The sequence below is a fragment of the Theropithecus gelada genome, chromosome 19, assembly GCF_003255815.1.
Source record: "Theropithecus gelada isolate Dixy chromosome 19, Tgel_1.0, whole genome shotgun sequence".
Classification (NCBI taxonomy): Eukaryota; Metazoa; Chordata; class Mammalia; order Primates; family Cercopithecidae; genus Theropithecus; species Theropithecus gelada.
The window spans coordinates 34,993,703-35,020,375 of record NC_037687.1 but is presented as its reverse complement, the minus strand read 5'-3'; the positions used below and the strand labels follow the sequence as shown (position 1 = coordinate 35,020,375).

Genomic DNA, 26,673 nt, shown 5'->3' with positions numbered 1-26,673 from the left:
AAAAAAAAAAAAAAAAAAAAAAAAAAAAAAAAAAAAAAAAACTGGAATACTCATACACTGTTGGTGGGAATATAAAATGCTGTACCACTCTGCGAAACAGGTTAGCAAATCCTCAGAAGTTAAACACGTAGTTATCCATGACCCACAGATTCCCCCCAAGTATATATAGCTAAGAAAATTGAAAGCATATGCCCCCAAAAACTTCTATAAGAATGTTCACTGAAGTGTTATCCATAATAGCCAAAAAGTACAAATAATCCATTGTCTATCAACTGAGGAATGTATAAACAAATTGTGATCTATTCATACAATGAAATATTGGCAATCAAAAGGAATGAAGTACTACTAATATATGCTACGACACAGGTGAACCTTGAAAACATCATGCTAAGTAAAATAAGCCAGACACAAAAGGCGACATATAATATGAAATGTCCAGAATATACAAATCCAAAGACAGACAAGTAGATTAGTAATTGTTAGGAAATGGAGAAATTGAGAGGATTGGTGGGAGACTGCTAATGGGTATGGGGTTTCTTTCCTGGGTGAAGAAAATGTTCTGGAATTAGATAGTAGTGAAAGCTGTACAACCTTGTGAATATATTTAAAAACACTGAACTGTACACTTTACAAGAATGAACTTTACAATGTGTGAATTATATCTCCATATAGCTGTTATAGGGAAAAGAACAAAAGGCAATGAGGGTTGAGAAGGGATCTGTGACACTGTACATGTATCCACAGTCACAGGAAAAATAACCTTCTCCAACCTCCACTGGGGACAAGAACGAGGGTATGTGGGAAAGGCAGGGGCTCTGGGTCCTGGCACAGAGTCCACAAGAGCACACTGCTAAACTGAACTCCAGGACGGTCCTGAAATGCTGAGGAGGCAGCACAAAACAACAGGAAACAAGAAAGCCCACTAAACTCCCCTCCAAAATGCTAATTCTAAATAATCTGGCCAGCAGAGTGGCTCACACCTATGATCCCTGCACTTTGGGAGGCCGAGGTAGGAGATTTGCTTCACGCCAGGAGCTTGAGACCAGCCTGGGCAACATAGTAAGACCCTGTCTCTAAAAAAGTTTAAATTAGTCGGGTGTGATGGCATACACCTGTGGTCTTAGCTACTTGGGAGCCCAAGGCAGGAGGGCTGCTTGGGCCCAAGAATTTGATTTTACAGTTATCTATGATTGCACCACTGCACTCCAGCCTTGGTTACCAAGCCTGACATTGTCCCTAACAAATGAAGCCTTAAAAACAAATATAAAAGCATAAATAACTACAGATTATGACTTACTTCTGATATTTGTAGTGTTTAGTGGCAACGACAAGAACAAACCTGCAATTTCACCCTTGCTGTTGTGAGTATAAATGGTTAGTACAATTCCACCAGGAAGTAGCTCAGCATGAACTAGCAAAGCCACAGCAAGGAACCACAAATACTTTCACTGGATGAATCTACTGGAGCTATTCGGAGATGAAGATAGGTATAGAGGCACCAAGGGAATGAATAAAACCACCACAGCCAAACCAAATATAGCTAACACAGCACTGACCCACAACCTCTGGCAACAAGCACAGGTCAGGACTTAGATGACTGCCAGTATACCCTTTTATTGCTCCCCGCCAAGCCAATAGGGTTCTCCACTCAGAACCCTCCCTTATAAATGCACGTCTTCTCACTCCCTACCTGCCTTGGACCCTCTCTACAGAACACAAGGGACCATGGCTGGCTCCCTACTATACCTGGCTCTGAGTCAACCTCTGCGTGTGCTCATCTGGACGGCCTAGGTCTTTATTTCCACAACATACAATTCCTGCCCCGCGCGGTGTGTGTTAGGACAAAGCTGGAAGAACAGGTAGTGTTGTAACACAGTTTAAGAAAATTGTTAAAAACTCCCTTGTAAGCAGTAAAACCTGCACTAGTTTTAGCGGGATTACTACAACGCAGAAAAGCGGTCGCAGGGCATAAAATTACTAATGTGCAACAGCTGCAGCTACGTTAAAAATAAAAAAGCTCCAGCGGAAGCATCTTTCAGAGCCCGGCGGCCGCCTGCACAAGACCCTCCTCGGCCCTGGTCTCCGTCATCGCGCACTCAGGATTTCGAAGCCACAACCATAAGCTGACCCTTTCGCCCAGATCACCGTCCACACAAGACTCGCGCTCTCTGCCAGCGAAATGGGTCGACGCCTCTAGGCCACGCCTCTAACCCCGCCTCCCGGACCCGGAAAAGCGCCCAGAACTACGTCACCCGCAGGCACTACACCTCCCAGCAGCCTCTGAGACACGGGCTTCCGGTACCGTTCTCCCCACTACCCGCTGACAAGTACACGTCCTGGGCCTACATGGGGCAACGGGGCAGCGCGGCAGGAGCTTCCACGCCTGCCTCACCTGCAAGTATTTCGCCGGACTTCGCGGGCTGGAAGAGACCTTCCGCTGAGGCCACAGCAGGCGGCTCCCAACCCCTTCCCTCTCCCGGTCCTCGAGTACAAGCCCTAGTCGGTCTGGGCTTCCTGTTTGCGCGCTGCACAGGTTTGACTGGAGGTGCCCACTGCTGGCACGGGCCCAGGTAGTCAGCTCCGCGCTGGGATCCGCCCAGAGCCAGCGGCCGCGCCGCCTCCTTGCAGCCCACGCCGTCCTTCCAGCGAGGTGGCGCAGTTGTAGAGCAGGACCTGAGCCACGCTTTTAATTCTTGACCATTCCTAGTCTACGCTTGAAGTGATTTTTCTTCTTGATAAGATTAATCAGACACACTTGAGCACCTATTTCCAACCTCTTCCCCCAAATAAGCTTTTGAGGTATTTTCATTTTGGGGGCTTGCCCTCTCCAGCTTATTTATAACTGCTGTGATCTATATTTAATTCCCTTTCTGTTTCTTAGGACTTCTGGGGACTTATTTCGCCCCAAATAACTTTTCTTCATTTGAGGGCATACTTCATTTATTTTCTCTCAATTACAGCGTTTTTTTGTTTTGTTTTGTTTTTTGAGATGGAGCTTCGCTCCTAATCACCCAGGCTGGAGTGCAGTGGCGCGATCTCGGCTCACTGCAACCTCCGCCTCCCTGATTCAAGCAATTCTGTCAGCCTCCCGAGCAGCTGGGATTACAGGTGCCCGCCGCCATGCCCAGCTAATTTTTGTATTTTTAGTAGAGACGGGGTTTCGCCATGTTGGCCAGACTGGTCTTGAACTCCTGACCTTAGGTGATCCGCCCATCTCGGCCTGCCAAAGTGCTGGGATTACAGGTGTGAGCCACCGCACGCCCCAATTACGGCTCTTAAAGCTTGACTTTTTCCTGAGAAGCAGCTGGGGATAAGATTTACTGGCGGCCCAGCAGCACTGGACTAAATGCCTAGGACATGGGACGTGCACCAACTGAATCTTTACTTCCTGGGGGGGTCAGTGGCAGATCAGCACTGGGCCGCCAGCACTATTTTAGGTAATCATGCATGACACTTAAAAAATCTTAACATGTTACTTCATAAATTTCTAAAATTTTCTTTCTGTATTCCTTAATTGAGGGATTTTAGTGCTTTAGCCCCTAGGAAAACTTGGATTCTTCTACTCCACCCGCTCCCCCGCTTCTAATGTACTTACTTCTGCTTTAATCTTGATCATCAACCCATGAGGCGCCACACTCTGTTCTGTACACAGTTATCATAAAGCACCTTTTGCGTGCTATGGAACCAAGGACACCACAGTGAACAAGACAGGCCACGAACCCAGAAACTGGTGGGGAAGTGATGGACTCATTCTGTGCACCTCAGTCCTCCACATCTCAACCCACAGACTATCCCAAGACCTTTAGGACAATCCTTACCACTGTCTATTCCAGGAAATTAGCTGCTCCACTTCATGGAGAAGAAAATGGAAGCTCTTAAGTTCACCAGCAGGCAGAGGTGGAACTGGATTCTCATTCCACCCATCTCATTCCACAGACATGACTGACCCAACCCACTCATGTGGAGCTGCATGATCTTTATCAGCTGGAACTCCAAATGGCTTTGAGCGCGGCAGCTGAATTAGCCCGTAGCAACGCAGTCCCCTCACCTACAACTGTCTAATGGGTTATGAAACAAATTCACTGAGGCTCAGAGCAAGGGGTTTAATCAAGAGATTAACCTCTTGAGCCTGAGTTTCTTCAGCCGAAGTGATTAGATACTGTCCAGGCACAGCATGTGGTAAGGGCTGAGGGGAGCTGCTACTTTCTCTCTCTTGACACTATTTTCTTCTCTCAGGATATTTCTACCTCTCTGCTGCTTCCCTTCCACGGTGACAAACAGGCCTTAGGCAGCTGTCTTCCTCACAGTGCTGTTTCCCAGTGAATGCTGATTAGCCAGGTATACTAGTCCAAAAGACAACAAAAAGCAATGATCTTTTCAGCAGCTTGTTGTGGGGGAAGAGTCAGAAGAGTACTTACCCTCAGCTCCCCTAATCCCTGGGCACAGTACTCCATCACTTTTTCTCCTTGTCCGGAAAGCTCTCAGCTCTCTCTCATCATTCCCTCAGTGCCACTAAGCTCCCTGTTGGATTACCTTCTGCGTCTGTCTCCTCCAGTGGACCACTGAGGCTGCCAACTGGGACTTGTGGATCTCACACCCCAAAGTGGAGCCTAGAGGAGGATCTGCCAAAGGCTGCTGATGATCTTGACATCACTTAGTTTTCGAATCAATGACAGTACCACCATTTCACGAAGGCTGCCCACAGTCACAGGAAGCAAATGTACAACCCATACACAAAAGAAATACGCCTGGCACGGTGGCTCACGCCTGTAATCCCAGCACTTTGGGAGGCCGAGGCCGACAGACCACAAGGTCAGGAGTTTGAGACCAGCCTAGCCAACATGGTGAAACCCCATCTCTACTAAAAACACAAAAATTAGCCAGGCGTGGTGGTGTGCACCTGTAGTCCTAGCTACTCGGGAGGCTGAGGCGGGAGAATCGCTTGAACCTGGGAGGCTGAGGTTGCAGTGAGCCAAGATTGTGCCACTGCACTCCAGCCTGGGTGACAGTGCAAGACTCCATCTCAGAAAGCAAAAAATAATAATAATAATAATAGAGAAATTCATGTTGGGATAGGCTAGGAACCCTGCCCAGGGTTGCAGAGTGGATGATATGGTTTGATTCTGTGTCCCTACCAAATCTCAGGTTGAAAAGTGATGCCGTGTTGGAGGTGGGGCCTGATGAACCATCAAGAATGGCTTAGCACCATCCTTCTGGTGATAAGTTAATTCACACGAGATCTGGTTGTTTAAAAAAGTGTGGCTGGGCAGAGTGGCTAACGCCTGTAATCTCAGCACCTTGGGAGGCTGAGGTAGGTGGATTGCTTGAGCCCAGGATTTCTAGACCAGCCTGGGCAACATGGCAAAACCCCATCTCTACAAAAAATTAGCCAGGTGTAGCAGCATGCTCCTGTAGTCCCGGCTACTCAGGAGGCTGAGGTGAGAGAATCGCTTGAGCCCAGGAAGTCGAGGCTGCAGTGGGTCATGATCGTACCACTGCCTAGGTGAAAGTGAGACCCTGTCTAAAAAAAAAAAAAGTGTGTGGCACCTTCTTCCTCTCTCTGGCTCCTGCTTTTGCCATGATGTGTCTGTTCCCTGCCTTCCACCATAAGTAAAAAGCTCCCTGAGACCTCCCCAGAAGCCAACCAGATGCCAGTGCCACCCTTGTACAGCGTGCAGAACTGTGGGTCAATTAAACCTCTCATCTTCATAAATAACCCAGTCTCAGGTAATTATAGCAATGTAAGAACAGCCTAACATAGTGGGCAACAAAGGAGTTGGGTTCCAAACCCTGTTATTTCATGCCCTTGACACTACGGGGGTCTCCCACAGCCAGCATCTTACTTTTCCTAGAATAAGGCCTTTCATCCAGAGATCCACATGTGCACCACCCTCCTGCCTGGTATAGTCTTCCCCAACATCTTCACCTGGTTCGCCTTTCCCATTCAGCTCTGAGCTCAAATGTCACCTCCTCAGAACCATCTTCCTGCTTAGTTCTAAACTACCGCTGTCCACCCATATCTCGCTTGTCCTCCAGCAACATATCCCGTTGTTTCCTTCTCTTTCCAACAGATTACCATCCCAAATATCTGATTAATTTATCATGTCTGTCACCCTATCTAGAGCAGTGCTATCCAATGGAACTTTCTATAAATGAGATGTTCTAATCTGTACTGTCCAACATAGTAGCATTAGCTGCAGGGCCAATGAGCAGTTGAAAGGTGCCCAGTGCGACTGAGGTAATGAATGGGCAAGCTCATTTCTGTTGATTCAGTCAGCCATGGAATGGATGTAGGCCCAATGAAAGCAGGTGTAAGACCTGCCCCACACGTCACTGTGATCCAGTCCTGGAATAGTACCTGGAATCCTGGCAAGTGCTCAAGTAATATTTGTTGATTCAACATAGCTTCTTTGTAACATGAGAGCACACATAGTTTGCACCCCACTTGCTTCTTTTCAGCCAAGCCCATGTCAGGGACTTGTATTTCTGGTCCCATGGTAAAATGGCTCCAGCAGCATTTCTCCAGAGGTTGATGGCTAGAATGACTTCAGGACACTACTGCTGAAACACATCAGTACTTCTAGCCTTTTTAAGCCCTCAAAGTAAGTTAATACTTCTATTTATCATGTATTCCACACTCCAGCAATTATGACTTTCTTCAAATAGGTCCTGCTCATCCTTAATAATTTATTCTTTGGTGTAACTTTTTAAAGGTTTTAATATCTTTTGTATATCCAGGTCAAATTTGATATTCCTGGTGTAAACCAAAGCTTGTTCTTTCTTTTTGAGATGGAATCTCACTCCTTAGCCCAGGCTGGAGTGCAGTGGTGCGATCTCTGCTCACTGCAACATCCAACTCCCGGGTTCACGCCATTCTCATGCCTCAGCCTCCTGAATTACAGGTGCATGCCACCACGCCCAGCTAATTTTTTGTATTTTTAGTAGAGACGGGGTTTCACCATGTTGGCCAAGCTGGTCTTGAACTGCTGGCCTCAAGTGATCCATTCATCTTGGCCTCCCAAAGTACTGGGATTGAGCCACCCCAGTACACGTGTGAGCCACCATACCTGGCCAAGCCAAGCTATTATTATAAATTTATTTTGTAATGTCATTTTGCTGAATCTTTCTTTTTTTTTTTTGAGACAGAGTCTTGCTCTGTCGCCCAGGCTGAAGTGTAATGGTGCAATCTCGGTTCACTGCAACCTCTGCCTCCTGGGTTCAAGCAATTCTCCTGCCTCAACTTCCCAAGTAGCTGGGATTACAGGCGCCCACCACCACACCTGGCTATTTTTTGTAGTTTTAGTAGAGACAGGCTTTCGACATGTTTGCCAAGCTGGTCTCAAACTCCTGACCTCAGGTGATCCACCTGCCTCGGCCTCCCAAAGTGCTGAGATTACAGGCCTGAGCCACCATGCCCGGCTAAATATATCATTTTAATAGTATTTCAGAGGTGTGCACCCTGGCATGCACAGCTAATTTTTAAATTTTTTGTAGAACCCAGGAATTGCTATGCTGCCCAGGATGGTCTCCAATTCCTGGCTCCAGCAGTTCTCCCACTTCAGCCTCCCAAGGTGTTGAGATTATAGGTGTGAGCCACTGCACCCAGCCCTGTCTTTAATGGGAAGTTAAAAAATCTCCACTGCTCAGGGCAGTACTCAGATGCAAGTGGTCAATTTGTTCTTAAAAAATGCAAAAAACAAAAACAAAAAAGAAAGTTAATTTTAATGTTTCTCCTAGGACTAATTTTGGCAACTCTATACTTTTCCAAAAATCTTTCCATGTTTTGTTTGTTCATTCCTACACTCAGCAAATAATTACTGAGCACCTATACTGTGTCAGGAACTGGACCAGGAAGCAGTGACACGACAGGAAGGAGCTACCATTTCCATTCTCTGAGCACGGCTATGGGCAGCACCTCCAAAAATTAATATAAAATTCCAAAGAAGTCTCCACGTTTTTCCACTGATGATCAACTGACACACAGCCATATTTGTGTGTTCACACTTGACTGTGTATTTTATTTTTAAATTTTTAAATTTAAATTTAAAATTTTTATCCTAATCTTCTCTGTACTGTTCCAATTTTAGTATAAGCCAAAGCAAGCACACTTGAATGTAATTTTAATAGTTTATATATATTTATATATTAAAATGTCATATACTTTAAGTACACACATACGGTTTCAAATCAGTCATAAAGAGGTTTCTCATTCTTTGTAACAGCTGTGCAAAGTACTGTAACTAAAAACTACATGTAAAATATCCGTACAGGTTCTTTTCCTCTATATAGGTTTACTGTTTGGTTATTTATTCTACTTACTCAGTCATTTTGGCATTTTGTCTATCCACAAAATGAGTTCTTGGAATATTATTTTCTTCTCTATTTCTGATTTATTATTATTCTTTTTTTATTCCCTTAAAGCCATTGTTCCTCTTTCTATAGGACTGTTGATGGTATTTTTCTTTCCCCCAAAAAATGTCTGCTTCAAACACTTGGTTCGTTTGTTTTCCTTCTTAATTACTAGTTAAGACATTTCAGGCTTTGAAGTTATCCCTGAGTACATGCCCTGAAACACAGGGAGAGTGGTCCCCAGATAAGAGGGTCACAATTTACATAAGTCTTAGAGATCAGATATATGGGAGGTGGCACAGAATGTAAAGTGTTCTTCAATAAAAGATCACAAAGCATGAGATCACTCTGCTTCACTGAATTCCAGCCAAAACATGTTTGACAGCCACCCAACATTCCAGACTCAACCTAGTTGCCAAGAATGTGGGCCCTGAAAAGTTCTTTGTAGCACTCAAAGTGAAGATTTTCCTGGCTGGGCGCAGTGGCTCACGCCTGTAACCCCAGCACTTTGGGAAGCCGAGACGGGTGGATCACGAGGTCGAGACCATCCTGGCTAACATGGTGAAACCCCGTCTCCACTAAAAATACAAAAAAAAAAATTAGCTGGGCGTGGTGGCGGGCGCCTGTAGTCCCAGCTACACGGGCGGCTGAGGCAGGAGAATGGCGTGAACCCAGGAGGCGGAGCTTGCAGTGAGCCGAGATTGCGCCACTGCACTCCAGCCTGGGCGACAGAGTGAGACTCCGTCTTGGGGGGGAAAAGAAAAAGATTTTCTTTTACCCTCTCTTACCTACCCTTTTGTTTCAAAGCCTTGCCTTATATTCAGTCTTCTTTGAAGACATATTCTTGTCTCCTGCAACTTCTTCAGACATCTATTCGCTCAACAGCATGTACTGAGCTCCTAGTAATTCAGTCATTGTGTTAGCAAATGGGGACATATAGAAGGAAAAGAACACCTGCTCTCATCCATATTTTAAATATTTGTTCTAAATGTTCAGGTCAGATAATAAGCAAATTAGAAGAGACAAGACTAACTACATTTACATACTTATCAGTGTTTTATGTAGGATTTGCCTTCTCTACAACATGATATAAAAATAGGATGAGACATTTCATTTTTATTATTCAATGGGGTTCTTTCTAGTGTGCATTTTTTTCGTTCTGTCACATAAGTTGATAGTTAAGGCTGGTTATTTGTCTGCACAGATTACATTCACAGGATGTTTGCCCATATGAGTCCTCTGATGCTGAAAACAATGAGGACTCCTACTGAAGGGGTTCCCAAAATGCTGTGTTCAGAGAGGGGTTCTTGCCAGTGAGTTCTGGGACACCCGAAGCCTTTCCAACCCTATGTTCTTAGGTAATCTCTAGTACAACTTCTGTGATGCTGAATAAGAGAGCTATGCATGAAATCTTTCCCACAGCAATTATATTCTCATGGTTTCAGAAGCTCTTTGATGTAATACTCAATGTAAGAACTTTTCCAGTATGAATTCTCTCAAGATAAGACTGAGTTAGGCCAGAAATCTTGCCTCACATGATCATATTTCTGAGGTTTCTTCCCTGTGTGAGTTCTCAGATGTTGAAAAGTTCGTGAAAAAGACTTACTTCATTTGGGGTGTTTGCTGGTTAATGTCCCATGAAAGATGGCAAAGACATTAAAGAGGGCAAAAATATTAAAGAGGGCAAAGACAGGCCGAAAGTGAATTTTTTCAAACTAAACACATTTATTCCATCTTGTTCTTGGATAAAATAATGGTATGCCGTTGATCACTCCATGGCCTGTGTGACCTTCTCAAGCTATACAAAGGATGGAATCTCAAGAAGAATTTGCCTTTCTTCCTCCCAATAAAACACTCTCCTCATCAAACTTATTTTTTCAGACTCACGTTTGGTCTATGTTTCAAAAAGCTGCCAAGTTCTTATTTGTAGGACTCATTTCCTACTTAACTTTGTTTTCTTTTCTGCAGTGGCAGGATCCCAGCTCACTGCAACCTCCACCTTCCAGGCTCAAGCCATTCTCCCACCTCAGCCTCCCAAGTAGCTGGAACTATAGACACACACCACCATGCCTGGCTAATTTTTGTATTTTATGTAGCAATAGGATTTCACCATGTTGCCCAGGTTGGTTTCAAACTCCTGAGCTCAAATGATCTGCCCACTTTGGCCTCTCAAAGTGCTGGGATTATAGGCATGAGCCGCTGTGCCTGGCCCCTACTTAACTTCTTGAGAAGTAAAAACTGTAAAATGCCCTGCAGGGTTTCCTAAATCATGACCTTCATAATAGTCTCTTCCCTGCATTCCTTTCCTAATGACTAAACTCTTAACAGTTTACATCTCAAGTGTTCCACCCAACAGCCACATATATGGCAATGGTTCTTGAAGGGAAATTAGAGAGCTGAAGATTTGAGTGCCGCCTAATTTATTTCCCTACATTGCTTATTGTCACAGCATCATTCCTCATTCAGTGCTTTCCTGAGGATGAATGCCATTTGTCCTAGCATTTGTTTCCCTTCTACTTAAACCAAGGGTCCCCAACTGCCAGGCCATGAACTGGTACCAAGCTGCACAGCAGGAGGTGAGCAGCAGGCAAGTGAGCATTACCACCTGAGCTCCGCCTCCTGTCAGATCAGCAGTGGCACTGGACTCTCACAGGAGCATGAACCCTATTGTAAACTGTGCATGTGAGGGATCTAGGCTGCATGCTCCTTATGAGAATCTAATGCCTCATGATCTGGGGTGGAACAGTTTCATCTCAAAACCATCCCTCCCCACCCCAAGGTCCATGGAAAAACTGTCTTCCACAAAACTGGTCCCTAGTGTCAAAAAGGTTGGGAACTGCTGACTTAACTGCTGTTCTTGCTATCATGGGAAGCTGGAGAAGCACACAGGCTGAGTTGTCAAAATGGTCCAAGTCTAAACTCAATACCAATTCTGTGCATTAATTAGAGGCACAGCCATGCCATTGTTGGGAGAAACCGACCACTTTAGAAGACAGTTCTCTCATCTCACACTCACAGTAAAGCATTCCATTCTAAACACCTATGACTTCCAAACGGATGTTTTTATGTGCTGTGTGGATGTCCTTCTTAAGTATAAATAGGTGTATTCGACTGACTTTGGAAACCTTTGAGTGTCTCCATGGTGCCTTCTCATTCATTTGTCATTCCAAGAATCAGTTAAGACATGGGACAGTTCAAAAACTTCAATCAATGTGAAAGCTATTGAGTTATCCATACTATTAGTGTGTGTGTGTATATATACGTATATATATTTTGTTTGTTTGTTTGTTTTGAGACAGAGTCTCACTCTGTCGCCAGGCTGGAGTGCAGTGGTGCCATCTCGGCTCATTGTAACCTCCGCCTCCTGGGTTCAAGCGATTCTCCTGCCTCAGCCTCCTGAGTAGCTGGGACTACAAGCGAGCACCACCATGCCCAGCTAATTTTTGTATTTTTATTTATTTATTTATTTATATATTTATTATTTTTATTTATTTTTTTGAGACAGAGTCTTGCTCTGTCGCCCAGGCTGGAGTGCAGTGATGCTATCTCGGCTCACTGCAAGCTCCACCTCCCGGGTTCATGCCATTCTCCTGTCTCAGCCTCCCGAGTAGCTGGGACTACAGGTGCCCACAACCACACCCGGCTATTTTTTGTATTTTTAGTAGAGATAGTTTCACCATGTTAGCCAGGATGGTTTCAATCTCCTGAACTCATGATCTGCCTGCCTCGGCCTCCCAAAGTGCTAGGATTACAGGTGTGAGTCACCGTGCCCGGCCAAGTTTTGTATTTTTAGTAGAGACAGGTTTCACCATGTTGGCCAGGATGGTCTCAATCTCTTGACCTTGGGATCTGCCTGCCTCGGCCTCCCGAAGTGCTGGGACTACAGGCCTGAGCTACCGCACCTGACCTTTTTTTTTTTTAAGACAGAATCTCTCTTTGTTGCCTAGGTTGCGATACAGTAGCATGACCTTGGCTCACTGTACCTTCAACCTCGTGGGCTCAAGTAATCCTCTCATCTCAGTCTCCCAAGTAGCTGGGACTGCAGGCATGTGCCCCGACACTTGTTTTGTTTTGTTTTTTTGTGGTACAGAGAGAGTCTTACTTTGTTGCTGACACTTTTCTCAAGTAATCCTCCCACCTGGGGCCTCCCAAAGTGCTGGGATTACAGGCCTGAGCAACTGTGCCCAGCCTATTGTAAATGTTTGTTTAAAATTATTTCAACATAGGGGCCGGGTGTGGTGGCTCACGCCTATAATGCCAGCACTCTGGGAGGCCGAGGCAAGTGGATCACCTGAGGAGTTCGAGACCAGCCTGGCCCAACACGGTGAAACCCCGTCTCTACTAAAAATACAAAAATCAGCTGAGCATGGTGGTGCATGCCTGTAATCCCAGCTACTAAGCAGGCTGAGGCAGGAGAATCGCTTGAACCCGGGAGGCGGAGGTTGCAGTAAGCTAAGATCGCACCAGTGCACTCCAGCCTGAGTGACAGAGTAAGACTCCATCTCAAAAAAGAAAAAAAAGATTAAAAATTATTTCAACATAAAAAGTAAAAAACAGGCCAGCTGTGGTGGCTCACACCTGTAATCCCAGCACTTTGGGAGGCCCAGGTGGGAGGATCACTTGAGGTCAGGGATTCAAGACCAGCCTGGCCAACATGGTGAAACCCTGTCTCTACTAAAAAATCCAAAATATCAGGTGTGGTGGCAGGTGCCTGTAGTCCCAGCTACACAGGAGGCTGAGGCAGGAGAATTGCTTGAACCTGGGAGGTGGAGGTTGCAGTGACATGAGATGGGGCCACTGCACTTTAGCCTGCGTGACAGAGTGAGACCCTGCCTCAAAAAAAAAAAAAAAAAAAAAAAGGTAAAAAAACACAAAAAGCACAGAAAACAGAAACCCCTTATTTCCTCTCCTCAGCAAAGTCTAGGTCTTTACCAGACATCCCCACATCCTTGGCTAATGCCAAAAACTCAGAAATTATTTTTCTCCCTTATCTCACACACTCTCTCTCTCTCTCTCTCACACACACACACACACACACACACACACACACACAATTTTTGAAACAAAGGCTGGAGTGCAGTGGTGCTAACATAGCTTACTACAATCTCAACCTCCCAGGCTGAAGTGATCCTCCTGCCTCCACACCCGGCTAATTTTTATTTTTTTGCAGAGACTTGTATTCACCATGTTTCCCAGGCTGGTCTCAAACTTCGGGCCTCAAGCAATCCTCCTGCTTTGGCGTCCCAAAGTGTTGGGGTTACAGGCATGCGCCCACCTGGCCCTTTTATCTCATGTTTTATATACATATATATATATATATATATATTTTTTTTTTTTGAGATGGTATCTTGCTGTGTTGCCCAGGCTGAAGTGCAGGGGAACAATCACAGATCAATGCAGCCTCAAACTCCCAAGCTCAAGCACTCCTCCTGCCTCAGCCTCCCAAGGAGCTGGGACTACAGGGATGCAGCACCACATCTGGCTTATTATTTTTATTTTTAGTAGAGAAGATGTTTTGCTGTGTTAGTCAGGTAGTCTTGAACTCCTTAGCTCAAGTGATCCTCCCACTTTAGCCTCCCTAAGTGCTGGAATTCCAGTCATAAGCCATCACACCTGGTCCCTTTATCATATTTTTAAAAGAAGCGATGGACACATACAGGCACAGTCCTGTAGTCTCAGCTACTCAGGAGGCTGAGGCAGGAGAATCACTTGAACCTAGGAGGCAAGAGGTTGCAATGAGCCAAGATTGCACCAATGCCTGCCAGAAGCCTGGGTGACAGAGCAAGACTCTCCAAAAAAAAAAAAGGCCAGGCGGCAGTGGCTCACGCCTGTAATCCCAGCACTTTGGGAGGCCAAGGCAGGCGGATCACGAGGTCAGGAGATCGAAACCATCGTGGCTAACATGGTGAAACCCCGTCCCTACTAAAATTACAAAAAATTAGCCGGGTGTGGTGGTGGCCGCCTGTAGTCCCAGCTACTCAGGAGGCTGAGGCAGGAGAATGGCGTGAACCCAGGAGGTGGAGCTTGCAGTGAGCCGAGATCGTGCCACTGCACTCCAGCCTGGGCAACAGAGCGAGACTCTGTCTCTAAAAAAAAAAGAAAAAAAAAAACAAGAAAAAAGATATTGACAAAAAGAATGTTCAGTTGGACCTGTATCTTCTGTGGGTTCCACATCTGTGAATTCAACAAACTCTGGATTGAAAATATTTGAGAAAAAAAAAAAAAAAGAACGATGTGCCAAACATGGTGGCTAAAGACGGTAATCTCCACACTTTGGGAAACTGACACGGGGAGGACTGCTTAAGGCCAGGAGCTCAATCCAGCCTGGGCAACATGGTGACAAAAAAATATAAAAATTAGCCAGGTGTAATGGCACACACATGTAACAAAGCTACTCGAGAAGCTGAGGCAGGAGGATGACTTGAGCCCAGGAGTTCAAGGCTGCAGTGAGCATGATCATGCCACTACCCGTCAGCCTGGGTGATACACAGAGTGAGACCTCAACTCGAAAATATATATAAAGGATGGCTGCAAATGTACTGAACATGTGCAAACTTTTGTTCCTTGTCACCATTCCCTAAACAGTATAACAACTACTTACGCAGCATTTACATCATATTCGGTATTATAAGTAACCTAGAGATGACTTCAATTATATGGGAGGATGTGAGTAGGTCATATGCATACCATTTTATACTGGGGACCTGAGCATCTGTGGATTTTGTTATGTGCAGGAGGTCCAACTTTACATGCGAAATATGTTAGACACAGTCACCTATGAGAAATTCTTGGTGGCCTGTTCTTTCATGCCTCTCAATTATTCGCCTAGTCCCACTGAGTTCACCTATGAATCACACACACCTGACTCCCCCAATGTGCTGTTACTCTCAGGCCACTTATTACCACGTTAGCAGGTATTACCAGGTGTAACTGCGGGCCCTGCCTGCCTCCAATCTGTGACATACCACAATTCTTGCTTCACAAGCCACCCCGAGTGAGCTGTGCTGTGAAAAGCAGCGTCACATCCCTTCATTTTACTTGCTCCTAGTCCACTAGGCTCGAAGGGCCCCTCAAAATGCCAAGTTCTTTCCCATCTGACAGTCACCTCAAATGGTGCCTCCATGCCTAGAAGCTCTCTTCACCACTAATCCTGTATGTCCACGGACTTCTTTTCCTTCAGGAATTGGCTTAAATCTCACCCCTGCAGTGTCTCCTGACTAGGTCTTCCAAAGTAATTCCCCACTGCTCCCCCTCTTTATACCAGGTTCTTTTCCTTCTCAGTACATTTATCACTGTATCTGTGTAACATGTTTGTAAAAGGCCATGACTGCTTAGACCATGACATCTAAGATGGTAGGGATTATGTAAGTGCTTTGGTTTATCACCAAAGTTTTTAGTGAGTATACTGCACGGGACAGAAAAGGCCCTCCATAAGATCTGTGAGGTGAGAGAAGGAGAAGAGGAAGGACAGCATCTAGTTAAGGACTCTTTCTGTGACAGAGCAGAGATGAGTTGGACACCCATCACCTCAGGCCTAGGCTGCAACAGTACCTCCTGATGAGCCTCCCCTCATGTGGCCTCTGACTCTGGCACACCAACCTGAATCTGTCACCTGTGGAGCCAGCTCTCCCAAGATGTGTGGCACCCACAGTGCCCTAGACACCAGCCAGATTTAGGATACTACCAGATCATCCAGAAGCGTATGGCCTGGAGGTTTGCCCATTCAGAACATGGGTCCTGAGCTCCAAGAAGGATGAAATGCAGACCTGTCACAGCCTGAGTAATCCAGAGACATAAAGACCAAAAGGAAGATCAGGAGGCTGGGCCGGGCGCGGTGGCTCACGCCTGTAATACCAGCACTTTGGGAGGCCGAGGTGGGCAGATCACAAGGTCAAAAGATCAAGATCATCCTGGCCAACATGGTGAAACCCTGTCTCTACTAAAAATACAAAAAATTAGCTGGATGTGGTGGTGCACACCTGTAGTCCCAGCTACTCAGGAGGCTGAGGCAGGTGAATCACTTGAACCTGGGAGGCGGAGGTAGCAGTGAGCCGAGATGGCGCCGCTGCACTCCAGGCTGGTGATAGAGCGAGACTCCTTCTCAAAAACCAAGGGGCACAGAAACCACTGCAGGCAGATACAAAGCACTTGCATTGCTGGAGACCTTGCAGGTGAAATAGTTTAGTGACCTCTTTTGCTAACAAAGATTTTCAGTGAAGGGAACGGAAGGAAAAACTTTGAATGTGGAAACGAAAAACAAAATATTAATGCTGAGCCAGGAAGCTGAAATACAAAGAAACCAGAAACAGGGCCCAGAGAAAGGCTGGGGGTCGGGGAGAGTCACAGACTCTAGCCCTCTATTCTGTGGCAAACAGGTCATCACCAAGGATGGGAGTTAGGTGAGGATGTCACAGCTCAGTACTGCCAGAAGTGGGTAGTTCTGATGCCGCTTGCATCACAGCACAGACAACAAAGAGAAGGGAAAGCATCCAGTGTGCTCTGCATTCAGCACACTGATAGAAAAGCTGACCAAGCAAACACACAAAGAAAACCACCTCCCCAACGTAACTTATGAATACTGACAGAAAAATCCTTTAGAAATTCAGGACTCCAGCAGCACGTTACAAAAGCACTTCTATAAATATTATACTCCTATGTTAACTGCTCAAAGGAGAATCGTGTGACCACTTTAGTAAGCTCTAGAAGGGAAATAGGAGATACTACCGATTTTCATTCATTAGAAAAGACAAGATGACTATTTGTTAATCCAGATAAAACTGATTTGAATCAAAGCAGAATCCAGCATCAAGCTCATCAAAACCTAACTTTTCCATTTAAGTCAGAGACTAGATACCAACTCTTCACACTCTGAGCTTCACACGATTTTGGACATACTACCCACAATGAACACAACTGCACGATGTAACACAACTGTTACAGATGATAAAAACACTGGCCAGGCATGGTGGCACATGGCTGTAGTCCCAGCTACTCAGGAGGCTGAGGCACCAGAATTACTTGAACCCAGGGGGTGGAGGTTGCATGAGCCGAGATCACACTGCCCTCCAGCCTGGGTGACAGAGGGAGACTCCGTCTCAAAAAAAAAAAAAAAAAGAGAGAGATAAAAGAATGTTTTTTCTTTTTTTGAGATGGAGTCTCGCTCTGTCGCCCAGGCTGGAGTGCAGTGGCATGATCTCGGTTCACTGCAACCTCTGCCTCCTGGGTCCAAGTGATTCTCCTGCCTCAGCCTCCCAAGCAGCTGGGGTTATAGGGGCCCGCCACCACGCCCAGCTAATTTTTGTATTTTTAGTAGAGACGGGGTTTCACCATGTTGGTCAGGCTGGTCTCGAACTCCTGACCTCGTGACCTGCCCACCTCGGCCTCCCAAAGTGATGGGATTACAGGTGTGAGCCACCGTGCCGGGCCAAAAAAGATCAAAGAATTTACGAGCATGACAGGTTCATCTGGAACAACTATGCAAGACCATGAGGCAGGATTAACTTGACCAGGTAACAGTAATAATGAAAACCTAATTAAGTGTAATACACATCCCAAGAGGATTTTCTCAATGAACACTGACAAGCTAAGAATAAGTGTTTACCTGGAGAAATAGATGGCTAAAGCCAGCTAACACTTTTTTTTTTTAATAACAAGGGGAACTATTATATATCAAAGCACAGTAACATGGCTTTTACTCAGACAGAAAAGATGAAGGGAGAGTCCATAGAGGCCTGTATATAAAGACAGCTACTTAGTCCATAACAAATATGGTATTTCCAGTAAGCAGAGGATGAACCCCATCCATATATAAAAGGACATTCCAGATAAACTGAACTAAAAAGAAAAAAATTTAAGTGATGTAATCCCAGCACTTTGGGAGTCTGAGGCAGGAGAACTGCTTGAATGCAGCAGTTTGAGGTATATAACAAATACTACAACACACTAAAGTGTTTGGATAATCTACCTATATATGATACAGAATCTAGAATAGAAATAAAGACATATTTGAAAAAAAAAAAGAAATTATAGGCCGGGCGCGGTGGCTCAAGCCTGTAATCCCAGCACTTTGGGAGGCCGAGACGGGCGGATCACGAGGTCAGGAGATCGAGACCATCCTGGCTAACACGGTGAAACCCCGTCTCTACTAAAAAAAATACAAAAAACTAGCCGGGCGCGGTGGCGGGCGCCTGTAGTCCCAACTACTCGGGAGGCTGAGGCAGGAGAATGGCGTGAACCCGGGAGGCGGAGCTTGCAGTGAGCTGAGATCCGGCCACTGCACTCCAGCCTGGGCAGCAGAGCGAGACTCCGTCTCAAAAAAAAAAAAAAAAAAAAAGAAATTATAAAACTTCTGTATAGAGACTACAGAAAGGTAGACAATACATGGTCTGGGATATGATATTTCAATATTCACATCCAGAACATATAGAATTCCTACAAATAAAAAAGAAAAAAATGGGAAAATACATGAACTCACAAAAGAAAAAATACAAACAGGCCATAGATTTATAAAATATGTCCAACTTGGTCCATTGTGAGGAAAATGTGAACTACATTGAACACATTGTATTTATCCCATCAGATCTGCAAACCTTCAAAAGACCATTACAAATTGCTGTTGATAAAGAAGAAAAAGAGCTGTCATTTACTTCAGCAACTCTATGTATTCTGAAGGATTTTAAATTTTTTTTTTTTTGAGACTGGGTCTCACTGTCAACCTGGTTAGAGTGCAGTGGCACGATCATAGCTTACTATAACCTCAAACTCCTAGCCTCAAGCAATCCTCCTGCCTTGGACTCCCAAATTGCTGGGATTACAGGCATAAGCCCTGTGCCTTGCCTATTTTAAAAGATTTATGTTTGGCCGGGCACGGTGGCTCAAGCCTGTAATCCCAGCACTTTGGGAGGCCGAGACGGGTGGATCACGAGGTCAGGAGATCGAGACCATCCTGGCTAACCCGGTGAAACCCCATCTCTACTAAAAAATACAAAAAACTAGCCCGGCGAGGTGGCGGGCGCCTGTGGTCCCAGCTACTCAGGAGGCTGAGGCAGGAGAATGGCGTAAACCCGGGAGGCGGAGCTTGCAGTGAGCTGAGATCCGGCCACTGCACTCCAGTCTGGGTGACAGAGGGAGACTCCGCCTCAAAAAAAAAAAAAAAAAAAAAAAGATTTATATTTATATATATACATATATATTTGTACTTTTTTTGGGGGGGGGATGGAGTCTTGCTCTGTCACGTAGTGGCATGATCTCTGCTCACTGCAACCTCCGTCTCCTGGGTTCAAGCGATTCTCGTGCCTCAGCCTCCCAAGTAGCTGGGATTACACGCACAAACCACCACACCCAGCTAATTGTTTTTTTCTTTTTTTTTTTTGAGAAGGAGTGTTGCTCTGTCACCCAGGCTGGAGTGCAGTGGCACGATCTCAGTTCACTGCAAGCTCCACTTCCCGGGTTCACGCCATCCTCCTGCCTCAGCCTCCCGAGTAGCTGGGACTACAGGCACCTGCCACCACACCCAGCTAATTTTTTGTATTTTTAGTAGAGATGGGGTTTCACTGTGTTAGCCAGGATGGTCTCGATCTCCTGACCTCGTGATCTGCCCACCTCGGCCTCTCAAAGTGCTGGGATTACAGGCGTGAGCCACTGCACTTGGCCCATGCCCAGCTAATTTTTGTATTTTTAGTAGAGATGAGGTTTCACCATCTTGGCCAGGCTGGTCTCAAACTCCCGACTTCAAATAGTCTGCCTGCCTTGGCCTCCCAAAGTGCTGGGATTACAGCCACGAGCCACTGTGCCCGGCCTATTTTTTTTAGAGAGACAGGGTCTCAAACATTCCCCCACCTCAGCCTCCCAAAGTGCTGGGATTACAGGCGTGAGCCACTGTGCCTGGCCTTAAAGGATCTGAGATGGTAATCTGTCATTACCAGATTTTTAGTCTACAACATTGGTTGATCCTGTAGTTCCATTTTTAGAAATCCAACCTACAGAAAAACCAACTCATTCATGCAAAAAAAAAGTATGCAAGGAGGTTTTCTGTAGTAAACTTAATGTCCATCAAAAGAAGAAAAATCAAATGTGGACCACACCGAAGCTGTTAATAAAGTGGAGGTCGGGCACAATGGCTCATGCGTATAATCCCAGCGCTTTGGGAGGCCAAGGTGCGTGAATCACTTGAGGACAGGAGTTCAAGAACAGCATGGCCAACATGGTGAAACTGTCCTTTACTAAAAATACACAAATTAGCCTGGAGTCATGGTGCACACTGTAATCCCAGCTACTGCAGAGGCTGAGGCTGGAGAATCACTTGAACCCGGGAGGCGGAGGTTGCAGTGAGCTGAGATCATACCACTGCACTCCAGCCTGAGCAACAGAGTGAGGCGCCATCTCTCAAAAAATAAATAAAATAAAGCAGACCAGACAGACGCGGTGACTCATGCCTGAAATCCCAGCACTCTGGGAGGCTGAGGTGGGTGGATCACTTGAGCTCAGGAGTTCAAGACCAGCCTGGGCAACATGGTGAAACACTGTCTCTACAAAAAAAAAATTAAATGGGCATGGTGGTACTTGCCTATAGTTCCAGCTACTTGGAAGGCTGAGGTAGGAGGACAGCTTGAGTCCAGGATGCAGAGGGTGCAGTGAGCTGAGATCATGCCACTGCACTCCAGCCTCGGTGACAGAGTGAGAGCCAGTCTCCAAATCAAAAAGAAGCTGAACTGTCTGTATTACAACACCCTCAAAATGTGTATATATATTCGCATACATTCACATAAGCCTATGTAAGAAAGTTTGGCTGGAAATACACACCAGGGTTACTGGTGGTTATGAGGGGAAGGCAGAGTAGACAATGCATGTAACAGACTAAGGGAGCCCCTACTGTCAACACAAGTATCACCTGCCACCGGCAACAGGTTCACTTTCAACCAAGCAGGACACTGCTGATTCTGGGGCCAGAGAAAAACTTAAGAGTTTGGTTCTGCAACTGCTCATCACAGCACCCCATCTGGGGTATCCCAATGCCTACTGCTTTTCCAAGATATGGGTCCCTGACTAATCAGTTGGCCCCTTCCCTGTGGGGGCTTCCCGTGTCTGGTTCTCACCTGGAATGGTGTCTTGAGGAATTCCTCTCTCCACTGGCCAGAAATCTTCTGCCTCCTCTAACTGAGATACCACATCTGGTTTGGAAAGCTGATGTTCTGCTCAAAGGAAAAGAGACAGGGCTTGTGGGGGTCTGTGTTCGGGAGAAAATGCTATCCTACTGCAGCACAAGCCATCTCCAGCTTCTCCCCTGCTAAGGCATGACATACATGACTTCTGGCCTAGAGCGGTGAACACAACTCCATCCATCCCTGTTGTTGGCTTTCTAAGACTCCTTTGCCAAGCAGCTACGGGGCCCAATTCTGGTCAGCCAGACACAAAGACAGATCGGTCAGCTGGGAAAGCTTTTGCTTTCTGGTTCAACATGACAGCTATGAAAGAGACTTGGCTGGGGCTACCCCTTCTCCTTGTTTCTGCCTTGAGCACAGATGCAATGCTTGGAGCCACAGCTGTGCAATGACTAGGGGGAACATGGAAAGGTTCACAATAACCAGAGTCTGAAGGGACAGGCTTTTTTTTTTTTTTTTTTTTTTTGAGACAGAGTCTTGCTTGGTTGCCCAAGCTGGAGTGCTGTGATCCAATCTCAGCTCACTGTAACCTCCTCCACCTCCCAGGTTCAAGCAATTCTCCTGACTCAGCCTCCTAAGTAGCTGGGGCGCCGGGCTAATTTTTGTATTTTTAGTAAAGACAAGGTTTCATCATGTTGGTCAGGCTGGTCTAGAACTCCTGACCTCAACTGATCTGCCTGCCTCAGCCTCCCAAAGTGCCAGGATTACAGGTGTGAGCTACCGTGCCTGGCAGGGACAGGCTCTTTGGTGCTACTCCTAAACCATTGGGACACTGGCATCACATTGTCTGGAATTTCTGTGGAGTTGTTTGTTTGTTTGTTTTGTTTTTTTAAATAGAGACAGGGTCTATGTTGCCCATACTGGTCTCAAACTCCTGGGCTCAAACAATCCTCCTGCCTCAGTCTCCTAAACTGAGCCACCATGCTTGGCTGGAGCTCTTGTTACAAAAACAATACGCATCCACTATTGCAGCTGAAAACATCCCCCACAGACCCATCTCCCTGGTATTCAGGGAGGGATGGACTAGGCAAGGCTTCAGAAGTCATACTGAAAAGCTGCCCTTTTCCTACTGGTGCCCCTGCAGTCTGAACCCAAGCAGACACATACTTCAGAGGTGCTACACAGATCCTTATTGACCTGGAGGCCAGCCTTACCCACTGAGACCAGGTTCCTGTAGTTCTCCAGCATCACTTCCCTGTACAGGGACTTCTGTTTGAGGTCCAGCAGTCCCCACTCTTCCGGGGTAAAACCCAGTGTTACATCTTCAAAGGTCACTGGTTCCTAAAAATCCAGATTCTTGTTCAGCCATGGGCCATCCGCATCCATGACAAAAGAAAGACAGGGGAGGCTGACCAGGCCAGTGAAAGCACAGAATGGTCTACAAGATGACCCAAGGGCATTCTGGCAGTCTCATCCTGAGTTCCTGTCTTTGTCTGAAACCCCAAGCAAACCCAAGCTTGACTCTGTTCAGGTTACAATAAGGAGAGCAACACATGAGTCCTCTGTAGCATATGAAAACCTGTCCATTTATTTTATTTTATTTTATTTATTTATTTATTTATTTGTTTTTGAGACAGAGTCTCACTCTGTCTCCTAGGCTGGAGTGCAGTGGTGCAATCTCAGCTCACTGCAGCCTCCGCCTCCCGAGTTCAAGCGATTCTCCCACCTCAGCCTCCTGAGTAGCTGGGATGACAGGTGCACACCACCACGCCCGGCTAATTTTTGTATTTTTAGTAGAGATGAGGTTTCACCATGTTGGTCAGGCTGGTCTCGAACTCCTGACCTCGTGATCTGTCTGCCTCAGCCTCCCAAAGTGCTGGGATTACAGACGTGAGCCACGGCACCCGGCCCTATTTCTTATTCATTTGAAAATTCTGCCTTTGAGAGTGGTGCGTATGCCTCCTAGGGAATTCTCTGAGCTGCACCATCACACCCAAGCTGTCAGCCCCTACCCAGGGCCCTGATGCTTCTTTCTATGTCCTTCACCTGTCAGGGATCCATCCTCACCTGTCTTTTCTATTTGTTATTGAATTCTGCTGCTGTCACCTCTTGCTCGATGCCAATTTATCTGCTGAAATCTAAACATAAGCCTGATTCCTGCATAGACCTGTCAATTACTCTTTGGGAGGCCGAGGTGGGCGGATCACCTTAGGTCAAGAGTTCGAGACCAGCCTGGCCAACATGGTGAAACCCCGTCTCTACTAAAAATACAAAAAAAAAAAGTAGCTGGGCATGGTGGCACACGCCTGTAGTCCCAGCTACTCGAGGAGGCTGAGGCAGGAGAATCACTTGAACCCAGGAGGCGGAGGTTGCAAGATGGCGCCAGTGTACTCCAGCCTGGGCGACAGAGGGAGACTCCATCTCAAAAAACAAAAAAACAAACAAAAGTCCTGTCAATTACTCTTCCCAGTATAAAGGATACAAGGAAGAGCCTTGACTTGGCCTTCAGAAGCCCCTACAATCTGGTCTCAGAAATATTCTAACTACACCCTTGGAAAACCAAACCACCTGCGGTTCCACTATCACGCAGGATCTCTCATGCCCAACCAAACTACCCCTCCCCGAGGTGCTCTGGGGGACGGGGGTATCTCAGGGAAGGTGGTATCTCACCACCATCCGCATCCCCCCAGGTGCAGCAGCGGACACAAAAGCCGAAGGAAGCCTCTACTCACACAGGACCAGGCCGTCGGAAGCCTTGAGGCCATAGTTTCCTCCTTCTCAATGTGTCTCTGGTGGAAGTGGGCAGAGTCCTGAGGAAACCGAAGTTGGGAGGGGAGGGAGAGGCGTAAGAGCTCCGCTGGGGAGCTACCCCAGCCTCCGCCCAGGAACGGCTCCCTCAGCGGGAAATGACAAGTCCAGCCAAACTGGAAAACGCCCAGAGTGAGTCATAGGACTCCCACAGTACTGGATAGCACCAGTTTTCCCCTCCCCGAGAGGACACCGAGCCTCCTCTGTCCCGCGCATCGGAGGGGATCGCCTCCCTGGCCCAGACCCCACGCTCCTGGAGGCGATCTGTTCTCTCCACCCCGGCGCCCCGAAAGCACTGTCTCCCCTCGGGGTTCCGGGTCACCGACCCCATCCCACAGAGCGGCGGGAGGACTGCAGGCACGGCCAGCTCCGGGTACCCGAGCTCGGCGGGAAATGCAGAGGACGCGCTCGCCCCCAACTAACGGTTCCGGACCCGCCCAGCGCAGCCCCCGACGGACGCATGTTTCGCGCGGCACTCACCCGGCGCGCGCCGCACAATGGCGCCCGTCGGCCGGCGGCGAAGTGCGTCAGCCCGCCGTCCCGGACTACAACTCCCAGATGCCCCCGCGGCGTGCCAGCTCGCCTCACCCAGCGGCGGCCATCTTGACCGGCCGGTTAGGGGCGGCAGGCGAAGCCAGGGAGGCCAGGAGGAGGGCAGTCGTCGATGTCCCTCGGCGGTCCAGCTAGGCAAGGGGAAGCCTCTGATGAGGGACGCTAGGCCGCAGGGCCCCACACTCATGTGGGCGGCGACCCGAGCTGGAAGAGAGTCGTGCCCTGTCACGAAGGCGACCACTCTTGGGGCAGAGCAGAAGCTGGAGATAGGAAAGGAGCTGGACAGGGGTCAGGCCGGAAGTGCGGAGTAGGTGATGCTTAGTTGGTGGCGGTGGGGGCGGGATTAATTATGACGTCCCTTGGGAAAAGGAAGGGCGGGTAGGGCCGGAAGTGCAGGGGGCGGGCCTAACTGGCCGTCCATCTCGGTGGAGGGGCGGGGACAGGGTGGGCGGGGAGAAGGAGGCGGGGCTAGGGTCCACGCAACTTTTGGGGAAGGGGGCGCGACTGGAGGACGGAAGTCGCGGGGGGGAGTGGGGAGGTACTGTAGTTCCACCAGTTTCAAAGGCGAGAAAGAAGGCGAGGACTGGGAGAGCAGGAAGTGTGCAGGAGTTGGGACTGACGGCACCTATGTTTCTGGGAGATGGGTCCTGCCTAGAAGTGAGGGTGGACAGGGCCAAGTGTCCGCTCAAGGTCAGGGAGGGGAGGGAAACTCGGAGGACCGGAAGAGTGATGGGAATGTGGCCAAATGTCCACCCTAGTTCTGGGGATTAGAGGAAGGGAGTAGGAAGGTCAGGGGTGTGCAAGGGGAAGGAGGGAAGACTAGGTGGACCGTAAGTGTGATGGGAATGAGGCCAAACGTCCACCCTAGTTCTGGAGAGATGATTAGGGCTAACTGTACCCCAGGCATTGGGGAGGAGGAGCAGTATTCTCTGCCCAGTGTCCCCCTGTGGTCCAGTTTGCTCCTGGAAGCTGAGGTTCTTATGTCTAGGGAGAGGAAACTGAAGTCTCTAACTGTCCAGGACCTGGTGTGTGCCACCATCGTTGGTCCCAGGGTGCTCTCATCTTCCTTGGAAGCTCAGGACAAGGAGGTTTCTCTTGGCTTCCTCAAGGACCGACATCTGGTGTTTTCGTATCTTCCTTAGGTCCCAGGTCCTGGTATGGTCTTGTCTTCTTGGGATCTGAGGGCCTTGATGATCTCTCTCGGTGCTTAGGGCACTGTGCACTCTTTCTTAATATTTCCTGGCAGGTCTCAGCAGTCCTCTGCCTCCCTCTGGTGGTCCTGTACATTGCCTGCTAAACTTGTTCCACGGGTTGTTAGTTTTTTTGGTCACTGTGGAGGATCCAACCTCAGGCTACACGTTGTTTAATTGTTGTTGCTGTTAGTGTGTTGATTTTGGCATAGGAGTATTTACTCAGAGACTGCAGATATCTTACAGTCTAATAATATTTCCTCGGATTTTTCTTGTCTATTATAGATATAACACTATCCCCAATTAATAAGTAATTTGATATCTTCCTTTTCCGTACTTCAACTTTAAAAAAGTAACATTGTATAGTCCTAGCTAGTATGACAGAGCTATGTCAAGTAGTCATGTTTACTAATAGTCAGTCTTGTTTTGTTCCGGATTTGAATAGGGATATGTCTAACCCTTCATATTCAAGTTTGATGGAGGCCCTTAATCGCAAGGAAGCAAACCCCCTTAGAAATTCTTTTTTTTTTTTTCTTGAGACAGGGTCTTGCTCTGTCACCCCGGCTGGAATGCATTGGTGTGATCACAACTCACCGCAGCCTCCGCCTCCTGAGCCCAAGTGATCCTCCCACCTTAGTCTCTCAAACAGCTGGGACTACAGGACAGGTGCACGC

At 47.2% G+C, this 26,673-nt stretch overlaps 1 protein-coding gene across 5 annotated transcripts in view; it reads right to left on the bottom strand.

Moving 5' to 3' along the window:
• Nucleotides 1-25,189, bottom strand: part of ZNF274 (zinc finger protein 274) — a 32,593-nt gene extending 7,404 nt beyond the window's left edge. Inside the window, exons 1-4 of one of the 5 annotated variants that reach the window (XM_025368852.1) lie at nt 24,738-25,189; nt 24,182-24,259; nt 22,664-22,805; nt 21,444-21,539 (exon numbers count right to left, since the gene is read on the bottom strand). In XM_025368852.1, coding sequence (XP_025224637.1) covers nt 21,444-21,539; nt 22,664-22,697 — 130 coding nt within the window. In that variant the 5' untranslated portion in view covers nt 22,698-22,805; nt 24,182-24,259; nt 24,738-25,189. Of the gene's footprint in view, nt 1-21,443; nt 21,540-22,663; nt 22,806-24,181; nt 24,260-24,583; nt 24,679-24,737 lie in introns of those variants that run through there. The other 4 variants (XM_025368849.1, XM_025368850.1, XM_025368851.1 and 1 more) reach the window with 4 other exon arrangements.
• Between the last annotated feature and the right edge of the window lie 1,484 nt (nt 25,190-26,673).